This window comes from Cyanistes caeruleus, chromosome 22, assembly GCF_971803275.1.
Source record: "Cyanistes caeruleus chromosome 22, bCyaCae1.hap1.1, whole genome shotgun sequence".
In the NCBI taxonomy this organism is placed as follows: Eukaryota; Metazoa; Chordata; class Aves; order Passeriformes; family Paridae; genus Cyanistes; species Cyanistes caeruleus.
Genome location: NC_141722.1, coordinates 7,806,241 through 7,821,698, shown reverse-complemented (window position 1 = coordinate 7,821,698; position 15,458 = coordinate 7,806,241). Strand labels below are relative to the sequence as shown.

Here is a 15,458-nt window from a genome sequence, read left to right as displayed (position 1 = left end):
TGTTCACAGAGTTCCCACTTTGGTGTTGTGTTCTGATGGTTTTATTTCACCCATTTCCTCTCATTTCCAACTGTCACCCCCAGATAAGTGAGTTCAGTACTGGCAGCACTGTGACAAGCCTAATTTGTTTTTAAAGCAAAATAACCACTCAAAAGCATCCAGAAAGTATTTGGAAATGCTGTGTAGCACAGCAGAGGGGATAGGATGAGGATAAGCAGGGCCTCCCTTCTTCCCCTTCTTTCTGGTCGAGATTTCTTTTCATGAAAATATTGGCTGGTTCAGCACGTGTTTTAAAAACAAGTAATTAACATAAGATAAACGTAATTAAATAAACAGGAGCACACATTCGATCTGCTAATGCACTGGTTGTACCTTTATTGTTTCACCTCGTTCACTAACAATTCAGTGGTGCAAGGTTACCATACACAGTTAGATATCTGCATTGCACACCTAAGGCTATACAGCAAATGGATCAGAATTAGTACAAATACATGAACTATATTTACATTTTGTATACTCAAGCTCCAAATATCGGATATATTTACAAAATAAAATAAGAAAATGAAAACCTGAAATTAATGTACAGTGTTGCTGATACACTCCTTCGCTGGGATGAAATCAGTTTGCAAAGAGATTTGTTCAAGAAGGCCACTTACTCAGCAATTACCTTGTGTACAGAGAGATTAACAGGGACATGGGGACCGCAATTCCAAGGGACGTATTTCAGTGAACAGCATGTCTAATGTCCAGATTCAGGAGCCAGAACCAACTGCACATGAAGGATGAACAAGCAAAGGGGAAAATTCAGACCTGATCCTGGGAAGTGCTGATCATTCAAGACTCCCTCTGCTTCCAGTCCCTTGTTTCCAGGTGAACAAGAGGTAAATTCAGCACTGCTCAGGGGCAGCCCATTCACGTGGCAACATTAAGAACTGAAGACTTAGGAGCTCCACACCAGTTTTCTGAATACACAGCTGATCCCAGCAATTTAAATCCTGTTCCCAATAACATTGGACACAATCATCTGGTTAGTGTTGGACTAGTTTTGATTTCAGATACACAGAACACATAAATGGCCTTCTGAACAAAAGTCAGTCCTGTTCTTGAACAGCTGATGTTTTTAAACAAGGAAGCACGAAGTTAATACATCCTGCTACAGACACTACAGCCAGACCATAGACTGGGTTAGTAACTACAACGGAGATGCAACACACACGTCAGAGCCGTCTGCAGGGACAGCAGCAAACCCTTCCTGCTCCAGCAGGTCAACAGCTGCATCTGCAGCAGAACACCCAACACAGCATCAGCTCCCAGCAGCTCAGGTGTGCAGGAGTACAGGCAGACGCACGTGCACGGGCGCTTTAGTACCAGTGGGTGTTAGACCAAACCTAATCCTCTTTCCTATCTAATGTGCAATTAATTACAGATGTATAAATATACAATACATTACATAAAATTAAATCCCTGTAAATTAGATAACAAGCAGCAAAAAGTAAAGTCTTTGCTTTGAAATATCATTCTAATCAGTAAAAAGGACTATTAGACATTGACCAAAAAAACCTTTTCTCGGCAGCCTGGAAATCATACTCTGGAAACAGTACTCCCTTCTCTTCTGTATTCCCAGAATACAGGAGCTGTCTTTAAAAAGATACTTAAAGTGCATTTCTAAAACACAGGAAAGGTTTTGCTTAATTTTAAAATACCCAGGAAGATCCAACATAATTTTCAAGGGACAAAAACAGGAGTTTTCTCCTTCCTTTTGGCGAGGAAGACAAGCCCCAAATGCAGCAGAGTCTGACACTCGTTCTTCCCAGGTGCGTGTCCTCACAGGTTCTCCCTGCTGGTGCGTGTCCTCGCAGGCTGGCAGGCCCACAGTGCCTCATCTACAGAGGCCGAGTCCCCAGAGCTGTCTGACTCTGGGACTCCACACACAGCAGGTAACCAAAAATGCCCCTCCTAGTGTCAGGAGAAGGCAGCTTAGCTTATTTTTCCTTCCTCATCCTGTTTCCAAAAATAAATTTCTAACACGTTAGGCTAAGCTTAGAAGTGAATGGAAATTCAGGTTTTTTTGTTTTGTTTGATTTTTTATACCTTTAAAGAAAACTTGGATTGGTTTCAGCCCAGTTTTAAGTAGGGAAACCCAAATGTCTCAAAGCAGGCTTCAGTAATCGCAGAAGAACTTTGTCTGTCTTTATGTCAGACCTGAAAACAGTAATGCCCATTTGAACTCCACACAACAAGGACCTGGTTTGTCACAGATTATGCAGCTTTAAGAGATGCTGATGCTTAAAACCAGACTTTTGCTCTTCTGATGATCGGTTATCCACTCAGACCTCCAGTCACCAGAAACTGCTTGGAGTTTAAAGACAGAGGAGTGACATTTATGCAACTGTAACACTTCAAGCTCTGTATAAAATAAGCACCTGTCTCTTCCTGCTTTTAAAGACCATCCCTTAATCATGATTTTGTGCAATGCCTATATCCACTTGGTTCATTCTCTGGCTTATCCAAAGCAAAGACTTAGGAAACTAGTTTTCTTCTAGTTAAAAAAAGAAACAGATAAAAGTTAAAATGCTGTCAGTGTGTCACAACCTACCACCACCTCAACCACCCTGCCTCCTCCAACAGGTTCCACTGTCATTATAAACAGTGGTGATGGCAGCGATAACTTAATGCTTAGAATTAACCTAATTCTTGAGAGCAGCTTAGCTACAGTGTGAGGAGCCCTCCTGCAGGACAAGCAGTTTTATCCACACACTGGAAGTGCTTTATCATCACTGCATAACAAAGGAATATCATCACTGTATTAAGAGTCACACACAGTTAAACAAGACAAAAACAGAAAGAAAAAACAAAAAACCAAAAAATCCCATCCCTATCATGTTCCTGGGTCCCCAGGATGCTCCCTCACTCTGGTTTCCAGTTCTGAAATAAATCTGAGGACCGCAGAGACAGCATGAGCATATGATTTAGCTTGAGAACTACCTTGAGAAATGTAAAGATATGTCCTAGCAAGTGTCAGACCCCAGCCCCCTGCTCCTTTGCTTTCCAGGCTGTTAGGAGGTCTCATTATGCACTGCACTTTCCTGAACAATGAAACCCCACAGAGCAAAGAAAGATCTTTCTCAGCAGATTCCAGTCCCACGCACTCCCGAGCACGGCCTGAAGTGACCTGAACCCAAATGAGCTTCCTGAGCTGGACTGTGCCTGGTGTGCCTCCTGCAAGAGGGGGACAAACCCTGTTCCCTCTGCCCTGAGAGGCTGCAGCCTCCAGATGAAATCCCTTTACACTGCCCAGGATCAGAGCCAGCCCTACCAATGCCCCAGGTACAGCCAGAAGGGACAACACAGAGGGAAAGGACAGACACATCCCCAACCTCCCCAACACCTGACTGAGAGAGGGGAGTTCATTCCCCAAAAGGAAATTCATTCTGCTCTTCTTTCTTGAGGCAAGGACCAAAGCTTTGGCCACCAGAAGAACTCACACTGTAGGTCAAGAACTGACAGCACCCAGCTAATGTCCAAGAAGCCAATTATGACATTCCACTGACCAGGACCAGAACCCACTTGCTCTATTCCCCAGGAAGGATTGACTCCGAGTACAATGGGGTTTAGCTGATGGAAATTGCAGCAGGGAAATTAGGAGACACTCAGCAGTTATTTCAAAGGGAACTGAAAGTGTCCTGCAGCTCCCTGGAGAACACTGCAGGTGCTGGGCCTGGAAGTGTTCCACAGACCTTGGATGCTCCCATGGACAGGTGGGGTGACACGGGAGCACTAAACAGGCCCTGCAGAGCTGCTACCCAGACACAGCCATGGGAGTCCCAAACCTTTCCCAGAAAGGTGAGTTCTCACCTCTGCTGGTTCCTGCAGAACTGGGGAGTCAGGAATAAAAGCAGGAAGTGGGGATCTACCCACCATGGTGATCCAAGGACCAACTGCACTTTCATTTCCATTTAACACTCTCCAGCTGTCAAATACACGGCTTGAGCAGCTGAAGCTTCTGGGATTTTATCTCATTTTTCATAGATGGTCTATTTTCCCTCATATCAGCTCAGTCTACTCAGCTCAGTTCCGAAGCTGAGGAGTGAGTGTTGATGGAAATTCTTCTGGGAGAGTTAAACCCAAGCACTGTTCACCTGCAAACCCCACAGCAAGAGTTTAAAGGCAGATTGTTCTAGCCAGCCCCTCCTGGTTTGTTCCCTAACTTTTTCTAGCTCATGCCTTAATCTGCTGGACCCTGGAAACTCAGAAACTTGCACAAAGTCCAAAATCCAGTCTGTCCAGATAAACTGGTCCAATATCAGCTTTCAACAGAGTTTAACTTGGAGGCTGGATCCAGAAAGCCTGAGGAGCTACTGCAGTTCTTGGCTGGGTAATGTCTCCATTAAACAATTTATCTTTCCCTGGCATTGGAACTTTGCCCTAAGGGAACCAATGACCACTGCCAAGTCACCAATTGAATGAAAACCCTGTAGCAGTCTAGACAGACAGTGGACAGTGGGACAGACACCAAAAGGTCAATTGAAATGAGAAAACAATTGTTATAGAAAAAAACAATTATTTTTTTTTTTTTCTTTTTAGAGTCGTGCATAATCACTCAATTTTTTTGATTTTTTTTTTTTTCTTTCTCTTTTTGTTTGGCCACATGCTACTAGTACAATTCTGGTACAGGTGAAAAGAAACAAGGTAGGGTTAGAATACCTAGAAAATGTGCTGAAGGAGTGGGGAAGGTGGGGGATGTTAAGCCACAGGATTACATACAAGAGAAACCGTCAAGAACCACAAAGAGAAAATGAGAGGTAACACTATCTATGGGAAGGTGAGTGGGGAGAACAGATGAGAACATTACATGGACTCAGTACTTCATCTGGCCCGTGCGTCTTCGAGCCAGTTTTGACCTGTACAAAAAAAAAAGTGAGAAAGTCGTTGATAAATTCTGAAAGTTTATTTTTCCTCCCTCCCCAAAGCCTATCCACCTCTTTTTTTCTTTTTTTTTTAAATCCTTTGGTACACTCCTAGTTTTCTCCATATGTTAAGAAAATAAAATGTATCCAACTGTAATGAGAAAGAATTCTCACTTCTGTGCTCTGCTTCTTTAATGGGAGAAGGGATCATTTAAGGGCTGCACTGTTCACAAAGTATTTGACGCTGCAGGGTAACAGCTTCATTTTTTGTTTTTTTGGGGTCTTTTGGGTTTTTTTTCTGAAAGGAAGAGCTACTGCAGTGGAGTAAGATCTGCAAAGGCTGCCAGAGAAGTTACAAAAAGGGAACATAATTTCTGCTTTAGCTCATCATCAAAGGTAGTCCAGCACAGAGGAAGTAAGAAATTTTACAAAGTTGTAGAATGGCCATACAGGGAAATCATCTTGTGCTCTCCAAATGTAGCATCCCACACGTGTTCAAACTGGCCATGGCTGTTCAGAACACCCCAAGCCAAAACAACAGCCCCTGCAGTTCCTGAAATACAGGGCTGGTTTGTTTTCTGGTGGTTCTGGGGGCTTTCTGCCCACTCTCCTCCCTCCTCCAGTTCCCATCTCTTGTCAAATTCCTCAGAACAAGACTAAGATCTGTGACCAACCATCTGCCTCCTGGTTTGAGCACCTCCCTGTGCAGCCCTGAGTGCCCAGGAGCTGCCTCTTACCGAATTGTGCCAGCAAGGAGAGGATTGAAGGCGTATAACCAGTCATTCATGTCCTTGTCATTGATGGCCTGCAGCAGGACTCCACGGTGCTTCGTGCACACTCCAAACGTGTTGGGGGTCTGCAACATGAAGGACAATTTCAAATAAAAAGTCTACAAGCACACAGGCTGATGCACATTTCCTCTCTGAAAGAATCTGCTTTCATTTATGCTTCACTGGTGATTTCCAGGCTATTATTAGTCATTATCTTCTACAAAATACGGTCTTTAACTGCTGAGTGTGGGCTTTAAGAGCTGCTGAGATGGACCAGCAGAGTTCATCTGATTCCCTGCAGGATGTTTGTATGTCTTGTTTTGTGGGGTTTTGTTTTTAAAACAAACAAAAACACCACAAGCCCAAAAAAAACCATAAGAAAAATATAAGAAAGCTGCAAAAACCCAACATGCAGGGTGATGGTACCAACACATGCTCCTAAAAGCTCATCTGATGTGTGACAGCAGTCAGGTCACTCTCAGGTACAACTGTGTCCAAAACCATAAGATGCCCTGAAAAAACTGGGAACTTTGTGGGCAAGATTCTCAACATCTCCACAAGTCAGATCCATTTTCCTTGGACCAGAGATGACTCAGCTGATGGTACAGACACACTGCTGCTTGTACTGCTCTTGCTTTATGCATAAATGAACAGCAGCTCTCAGACTCACCTTTACCATTGCCTGTTGATCCTCACTGTATTCCACCTGAGCTGTGGACAAGTTTATGATTCCTCTTTCTACAGGATCTTTGTCACTGTTGTAAATAAAAACATAGGGACGGCGAACCACCACAAAATGCTTGGCCCAGGAGCTGGAGAGTGGCTCTTTGAAGTGCAGGTATCCTTTCTTTGACACCACAGAGCTGGAAAAACAAATCCACATCAAAATAGAAATAGATTTTCTCCCAAGTATCCCTATTAACTGCAAAACACTGTGCAGTAAGACACTCGGTCCCTTGTTTTGTCTGCAGCAGTATTCTGAAAAGGTTCTAAAACTTTGTGTTTTCAACAAGACAAGAATTATACAAGAATTGTGTTTTCAACAACTATGCAGAAGTCTGACAGAAAGAAGGTCTCCAGAGATCTCTGCTTCAGTGAACTTCAGCCATGGTTTGATGGTAACAAACCTCATATTTGACACACTGGAAGTCCTGTTCATTAAGCAGATGCAGAGAACAAACACTGCAAAGATCAAGTATCAACATAACCTTCCCCAGTCCATCACAGAGGACTCTGCAGCTCTGCTATCCCAGGCAATTCTCCTTCTTTGAGTGGGGCACAGAACCTACAAATCTCAGCAAGGCCTTGGGACAGTTCTTGGGAAGCCACAATCACACACCAATGGAAAACTTACCCTGGTCTGATTTCCTCAATATCAGGAACGAGGTTTAGGAACTCGTTCTTTCCAGCTCTGGCAAGGTAGGAAGTTTCTACTGCAGGAATTATCTGGAACTGTTCCACCTCATGACAGGGACTGGAGGCACGAGAATTTGCTTCTGGTGTCCTTCAAAAAAAGAGAGAAAAAAAGTAAATCACAACAAAGCAACTGAATGTGACAATGGAATTTAAGCTTACATCTACAGACCAGCTTGAAGTTCCATCCTCCAGCCCAGATTTATGGTGTAACTTTGGGATCCTTCTGTACAATATTAAATAGCATTCTCCCTTGATATCTGTGGAATACAACTTATAATAACGGCTAGTGAGTTGTTTCCCCTACTACTTCTACCTTGTTTCTCCTGCTAAGCGCAGTCACAACACATCCTACTAATGTTTGATGTAAAATGCTCTATTTCCTCAGCACTCCTCCCTCAGGGATGTTGAACTGAGAAGGTACAAATTATGTGTTTCACTACATAGTTATTCCAAATTTCATCAAAAGTATCTTGGATAGATACAGCTGAGAAACATAAACAGAGATTAATGGCCAAGCTGGTTTATTCTGGGCTGTTATTAGTAGACCTTTTCAAGGGGCCTCTGAAAAAACTTGTGGACTCCACACACTGTAGATGCATTGGTCACTGGAATGACAAGCATCTGACTGTTCCCCCAACACAAAGGGGAAAAAAAAGTATTTCAAAAGAACAAAGTGGTGAAAAGGAATTGTGAAGAGTGACTGGAGAAGTAAGGCAAGGGGGCTGTAGAGAGAAATAACTGAAAGTAGGGAAAAGGAAGAAAAGAGGGAGAAAAATCAGAAAACAGCAAAGAGATCTGTGAAGCACTGAAAAGTGATGTTTTCCTTTTAATACATTACACTTACTTCTGATCAACTGAACTGCACCTGGAATCCACCAGGGAAGGGCAGGTGGATGAAGGGGTGAGGGTTGCACTGCTGAAGCTGGACACGGACGGGTCCCGCCCAATGGGAGAAATGTCCGAGAGCTGCAAGCACAAACACAGGGAAAGCATCACAGCTTTCATGGTTCATGAACTGCATGTTCACCAGGAGCTGGGCTGCAGCTCATGTTCACTCCTGCCTGCAGATGGCTTCCAGCACGGAAGGCTCAGATAACAGAAATGCTTTTTCATCTGCCATTCCCCTCCTCAGTAGCAAATTTTCACACAAAACACCACAAACCCATCTGGGGCAGAAATACAGCAGCACTTATGCAGACACAGCTTGTTATTATCAATGTCCTACACTTCTGATTATTCACACTCTGACTTCCTCAGTGGATACAACACCATCCAGTTTGAAAGCTGGCATTCCCTCTGCCTACAGGTTGAATTTTTAAGCATCATTTATCCTTTTACATAGGGAAAGTAGGGAAAGGCAGTAAGAGTCTGCTGAACTGGGAGCTGTACTACAGTCCAAGTCCACTGCATTTCCAATTCCTGCAATAGCCTTTGGAACCTGATGCTGAGTAGCCAAATACTTTCAATAGACTCAAAATACAAAATAATAAATTACTATAAAATGGTTTATCTCTTCAGAGTATCAGCAGATTCCATGACCCACAATCATGCTGATGTTGTACTACAAATACAGTGTATTACAATGAAATATTACATGAAATATTTACCTTACAATCGCTGATGCTGTTGTACACCTGGTTGAATTCCCGATTGAAGGTATGAGTAAGAAGCTGCAGACACTAAAGGGGGGTGGGGTGAGGGGAAACAAATGAGACACACAGAAGGATTTTATATTTAGATTTTCAGAGAAATTTGAACAGAAGAGGTGATTTGCCAAGACACACTTGGCAGGTCATGAAAAAATAAATTCTAAACTGCTATGAAAAATCAGAGCAGAGGGGAATAATCACTTCACTTGATAAAATCAGGAAGTCTTTATAGAACCACTAAGACAGGGGAATGAGATACAGCCCAAACTCCCCAGCCACACTGGCTGGTGAGAGTGGCTTATTTCAGTAACCAAGATGTTAAAATCAAACTCTCACTTCACTAGCAAGCTATCTGAGAAGCTTGTGATTGACCCACAATCCCCTGTGGCACCCCAGCTGCCAGCAGCATGGTTGCCCTGTGCCATACCTTGGTGGCCAGCTCCTTCTCCCGGTCCACCAGGCTCTCGATGTCCGCGGAGTCGTAGCCACTGCTCTCGCTGGGCGTCACCGCGCTCTCGAAGGTCGTGGTTGAAATCTGAGAGGAAATGCTGGTGGAGGTGCTGAGGGTTCCACTGCTCAGACTGGGAGACAAGGAGTCACTCAGGGACTTGGGGATGCTGTCACCAAGCTTCTCACGAAGCAGAAGAAAATGTCGGGTTTTTTCCACCTAGTAAGGAAAGAAATCAGTATCATCTGCTCCAGGAAGGCACCAATTTTACAGACACTGAATTCTTAGGAATCCTTTGCTATTCATACCAGTAACTTTCCCCAGGGAAGGGAGTTTACAGTGGCACTGGAAATTGAATTTGCCTTTGTTGAATACACTGAGATTCTGAGCTGAAGACTACTCAGCAGCCAGTCACACACTTTGCATCTTCTCTGACAGGAGAATTTATTCAAATCTTGACATTGATCTCTTTACTCACCTCATGCAGCAGCTCCAGTTTCTCCAGCTCCCACTGATGCTCTAGAATGAGGCTGTCACCCCTGGGCCTCCAACCTGCCAGGTTCTCTTCTCCCCTCACGTATGCCACAGAAGTATCCAGAACTTTCCTCCTCCTCCTCTGCATTCCTGAGCAGTAAAAAACAACATGTTAAAACCATTGCCACAGGGGTGTTGCTAAGAAACAATTTGCAAAGAACCAGCACTTCTGCTGTTTGGCTGGAAATACACAACACAAGGATTTCATTACCTGCAAATACACAACCAAAGAAATTTGATTTAGTCCAGCTTTTTTACTTCTTTCAGATATTTTCTATTGACCAAGATACAATGCAAACTCCTGTTCAATCTAATTCAACACAAGGACTTCATTTTCTACATCTTAGAAGAAAAGTACACAGAGACACCATGAACTACGTTCCTTTCAAGTGGTGAAGTTGGCACCAGAAATCAGCAACATCTTCAAAAGACAAGAAAAATCTCTACTGCTGCAAAACCCAGTCTCAGCTGTTAGTTATGAGCCATGAATGATGCTCCTAAGACTCAGGTATATGTGCTCAGTGTCCTGAGTTACCCATGTCAGAAAACATCAAGTTTCCAGTGAACCCTTCTTCACCAGGCCAACACAGACCTGAGTCTAAAGTAAAAACCTGAGTAAGTATTTTACAGCAAAATAGCTATAAAATACAGTAGCAACACTGCTATGAATCACTGCTAGAACTGCTTCTGATCAGGACACAAATATTTACTCCATTCTGCCTGAGCATTTCCTGCAGTATTTCATATTTATCACTGGAACACCCAGTCACTGCTTACCTGGACTTCCTGTGTCTGCCATTTTGCATAAACTCAGTTCATAGATCCCAGTTACTCGATTGCTGTTCACAGGAAAGCAGAAGAAACAAAAATACACTATTTACTATCTTCAGAAATAAAGTGCTCCAGCTTTAGCTCAGTGGTTCCCAAAGCAGAATTTTAAGTACAGCTGTTAGTTAGAACTAGATCTCAACCCTACTCTTGCACAGAACAGCCAGAACAGGCTGCAAGATCCCCAAAAATGGTATTTCCCCCACGTTTTCCCCCCACCCTGCACTGGACTTGGAGAGCACATGCTGCAGTAAATTCCAGATCAGGATCCAGGTCATCTATGTGCAAGCTTGAAAAATGGATCCCTCTTCCCAACTCTTGTCAGTCTGGAAAAGAGGTCAGTAAAGAGAGAAGCCATCAGAGTTTCACTGAAATAAAAGCAAGAAAGAACATTCAAAACCAGACTGGAGAACCTATCAGCAGGTTGAGTATCAAGGAAAAAAAAATTAAGAAAACTAAACTACATCCTCTAAGAGAAAACACAAATATTGACAAAAAGCATCAACAGCAGAATTGTAAGTGCACTTACGAGTCCGGGGATTTGGAGTAGCCGCTGCCAAAGAGGTTGCGCAGGGAGCGTGGTGGGGAGATCTTGGCATCTCGGGAGTAAAACACCATACAAACATCCTTTGTGATCACAGCAGGCTGGATGCAGTGGTCAAGCTAAGGGGAACACCAGCAATGAATGAATGGCTGCAGCCAACTGTGCCAAGTTACTCTGCTGCCCTCAGTGAGACGGCTTTTGAAATTTGTTCTGTTTGGGTCTTGGGTGAAGGGTTTTCATAAGTGTATCTGGGAAAGAGAACTGCCAAATTTCTTGATGCATCTCCTGAGTGAATTGATTTTACCACACAAAACAACAGTGTCTTGCACACAAAGCCAAGAGCTAAGCCACTGTTTGTAACACCAGTACTTAAACAAGAATGTTCACCGATTCCAGTGGATTTTCAGATACAAAGACAGATAAAACAAGGCCCAGAAAGGTAAGACCACCAGTATCTCTTGTGTTGTAAGACAGTCATACCTTGACATCAAGATGTGATGTGACTCACAACTGTGAGTATATTTTTTCTACCCTGTTCTCAGAAAATGAATAAACACTCTCACTGGCTGCAGGATTCCAATCACTTTTGAGTCCATTTCTCTCGGTACACTCTGTGTCCTGTCTCAGACGGGTCACAGCCAGCAGGAAGGCACTGGTGTCTCACCTCCAGGTAGGCAGAAAGGGTCATGTAGATCTTCTCCCCATACGGTGTCACTCGGTTGAGGAGGAGGGAGTTGTGCAAGGAACTGTCCCAAACTGCCTCGAACCGGTAGAAAGTCCTGGAAAAAAGTACAGTAGAAGGTCAATAGTAAGAGTTCTGCTGCAGCCCATCCCTGACATCATCCTCCAGTGAAGTGGGTAACAAATACTTGAAGCAAAAACCTTCTCTTTATTTCCAAGATCATTTACTTCTACCTCAAATAGGGTGACACGAAGACCACTGCCTCTTACAGAGAAGATTCAGCTAAAAGAGAAAAGAGGGAATGCAGAAAACAAAAGCTGTCATAGCACTACAGGGAAGTCAGCACCAAACAATTGTTTCTAAACAGAGAAAATTAATTTCTACTGCTTCAGGTGCAATTCAGCCCAGCTACATCTTAAAAGTGCATGGGAAGATTCTTTTTTATAAGCCACACTCATTCTACATTGTATTTTAAAACTTCTGTGGGACATTTCTTCAGTCTGGGACAGGGAAAGAGAGGAGCTGAAAGCTCCTACAGGTCTAGCACAGCAATCCAGAAGGTTCAAGTGAAAGTGAGAGAGAGCATCACACAGAGCACAGCTAAACCACCACATCTAAAGGTGTTATTACACTCTCTCCTCTAGCAGGGGCTTGGGGAAATGAGCTTTCTCCTTTCTCACAGGCACCAACTGATTTCAGAAAGGTCCCTTTGGAAAGAAGACCTATGCCCCTGTTCAGGAACTCAGCACACCTTTCCACACTGATAACAGAAACAGAAGATATTCATTCTTCATCACCTCTATATAATTTCCCTCCCAAATTCTCTTGCCATTTTGAGTCCAAATGATGTGGTACTAAAAGCATGAAAGTGCTTCATGTGTATTATTTTTTTTAAAAGAAGTTATCTCTCTAAAGAGTTTCTGTACTAATACCCAACTTGGTAAAATAGAAGATGAAACCAAAGACAAAGGACAAACAACAGGGTGGGGGTAGAAGAAACAGGAAAACACAAAGCAAAACAAAAAGAAACACGAAACAGCCTAAGAGCAGACGTGTCAGAAACAAAGATTTCAATCTCAGATACAGCTCCCAAGAGCTGTCCCTTTCTCTGACACCAATGTCACAGTTCCAAGCTAATCCATAAAGGCACCATGAAGCACAAGTGAGAACACTGCTAGATACAGCTTGCGTTTGAAGAACCACATTTAAGAAACTACTTCTAAATATGTTGTTACTATTAAAAATACAGAGAAATGTAACCTAAAGGCCAAATAATTGGTAGCTTTAAAAACACTGTGAAGCACTGTGAAGTAATAATTCTCACTTGAGTTAGATTAGGCAAAGAGCACAGTTGTTTTCTCAGCCTTTATACATCCGTGTTGAATCCTTACATTTTAAACTTGCATCATGACTTAGTTATAACAACAAGCAATTTTTTAAACTTCTAGCAAATTCCAGATCTACTCTCAGGGTGGAAGAGGAAGCAGTAAAACCTGTCTGATCACAGATGGATAAACCACTGTACATAGCCCCGGCATCAGCTCTGCACCATTTTCCAAACAAGATTTCTCCTCGTGGAGAGAGAGCACAGATGCAGATGCTCCTCAGTGCAGAAGTACCACACTCTTGAGTAAAATGATGTTTGGACAAACACCAGGATGAAGTCAAGCACAGCTTTGAGGCAGTTATCTTAGTGGATCTTTCCTAGCCAGGAAATTAAATATACAAAGCTTTGCCTGTCCAAACCAGAACCTGCTACAACAGTTACAGAGGGAGACAAAAGCCAGAAGGGAGCGAACTCCTTCCAGCACAGCCAACGGCACACGGAGGAAAAGGGAGCACGGAACACACAAAGCACGGAATACAGGAGAGACAGGTTAAACTGATTCTGAAGTGGATGTTGGCATTAGTGAAAGGTGGTGAATTGGGAGCATTGAGGACTCTGTCTTGCCCTGTCCAGAGGCAGGCAGTGCCCCAGACTGGGCTGCCACTGTGCCGGGCTGTGGTCCCGCTGGGAAGGTGGAACAGGAATCCAGCCTGGGCAGTTACTGCATGTCTGGCTCCTCTGCCAGCTGGTAAAGTAAGGAGTGGCAACCACATGGATAAATTTCAGATGCAAATCCAGCCTAGAACAGAGGCTGAATAGCAGTCACATGGCAGCCACTGCTATTTGATCAGAGCAATTCAAGTAACCTCATAATTCAGTCCTTGGCTTGGTCCTTCAAAGCAGCAGAGACTGTGAGAAACTCCAAATTTAGTTCTTTGATACAGAACAAGGGAAGAAAATAGCAAGGACTACAAAAAGAGTCTGTATCTGATGGCACATCAAGCGAATCAGAAAGACTGCATGAAGGAAATTCTCCTACCCTCACATGTGAAGGGAAGTTCACCCTCTCAAGTGCCCCAGTGAACTGTACCTGAATCACCCTCTGACACAGAGGAAGAGGAGCAGGAGGAGGAGAAGGAAGACTACTTCTGGACAAGCTAAGAGGTGTGCTAACAGAATTCAGTAAAAGTTGAGGGAAGTGGCAGCAATACAAACAGGACATAAAGCATTCTATTTTTAAGAATCTTTATGTACAAAGGAAGCAAACAGAAAATACCTAGGCATATCCTTATCAAGAAAGAGCCTGTAAAAACACAGAAAGAGCTTCAGTTAGTGCAGCCACAAGTAGAACAGAAAAACAAGAGCTGAGAGGAACAGAACAAGTGGACTTAAAAAGCAAAACAAAGTGGAAAAAACCCCACAGAAAGCAGCAAACAAGTCTGCAGACAATGAGCAAACATGAGACAGATCCCTTACCAGAACCTCAATCCCATTTCACCACACTGCCATGCACTCATCCCACAGCTTAAACCTTGGCATTTTGGGACGAGATGGCAAACAGCTTCATCACACTCATCCTTCACCCAGGCTGCCCACCTTATAGAAAACTCCAGAGATATGGAGGAGTTTATTGAAACAGAACAGAGAGCACAGGGCTTTCCAACTGCAAATCCAACAGTATCAGACAGGAACCCAGCAACAGTCTCCCTGTTCTCCAGTTATACTGCTCCATTCATTCCAACACACTCAAATATCCACTTCTCAGTGGAAGGTAACAACTGCCAACCTCCCTGTCCCTGCCTGCCTTCACAGACACGAGGTGACAGAGGCGTCCTGCAGGCAGGAGCAGCATCCCAAATCCACTTGAATGCTGCAGGTGTTTCAGAGTCCAGGCCTCTAACAGAGAAGGAAGAATTCCAGTGCTTGGAAGGATCCCACCTCCAGCATTCACAGCAGGTACAGCAGAGATGGACGCAAACCTTCCTCCCTCTGGAAACAGAGCCCCATGCCAAGGATATTCCTGCTCTGCACCAGCTGAACAGGGCCAGGGAGCAGCCAAGTGACTCTGCTGTCAAAGCAGGGAGAAGCTGTGCCCCATGCCCCCTCTGCCTCGCTGCTCTTGGTTGCAGACACTGAAGCAGAACAATGTGGAGCAATGAGGGACACACAGAGCCACAAAGCCCTCAGCCAGGGGCCCTGCTGGTGCCACACTGCAGGGACATGGAACTGGACTCAGCTTGTCATACATCTGTATAAATCCCCAAATTACAAATTTACAAAGTGTGGCTCTGGCTTAAATTGTCACATGCTCACTCCAGGAATAATATGTACACATCTATAAATGTACCTCCCA

The 15,458-nt window shown here is 43.7% G+C and overlaps 1 protein-coding gene across 14 annotated transcripts in view; it reads right to left on the bottom strand.

The window, feature by feature from the left end:
* Positions 1 to 350: 350 nt before the first annotated feature.
* The window catches only part of KIF1B (kinesin family member 1B), an 80,450-nt gene continuing 65,342 nt past the window's right edge, over positions 351 to 15,458 (bottom strand). For 13 of the 14 annotated variants that reach the window (XM_086860847.1, XM_086860856.1, XM_086860851.1 and 10 more), the window contains 11 exons: positions 11,761 to 11,875; positions 11,082 to 11,215; positions 10,502 to 10,563; positions 9,669 to 9,814; positions 9,170 to 9,409; positions 8,701 to 8,772; positions 7,938 to 8,059; positions 7,032 to 7,181; positions 6,348 to 6,540; positions 5,645 to 5,763; positions 351 to 4,901 (listed from right to left, as the gene is read on the bottom strand). In XM_086860847.1, the coding sequence (XP_086716973.1) occupies positions 4,859 to 4,901; positions 5,645 to 5,763; positions 6,348 to 6,540; positions 7,032 to 7,181; positions 7,938 to 8,059; positions 8,701 to 8,772; positions 9,170 to 9,409; positions 9,669 to 9,814; positions 10,502 to 10,563; positions 11,082 to 11,215; positions 11,761 to 11,875 (1,396 nt within the window). In that variant the 3' untranslated portion in view covers positions 351 to 4,858. The remainder of the gene's footprint in view (positions 4,902 to 5,644; positions 5,764 to 6,347; positions 6,541 to 7,031; positions 7,182 to 7,937; positions 8,060 to 8,700; positions 8,773 to 9,169; positions 9,410 to 9,668; positions 9,815 to 10,501; positions 10,564 to 11,081; positions 11,216 to 11,760; positions 11,876 to 15,458) is intronic. The other variant, XM_086860861.1, reaches the window with a different exon arrangement.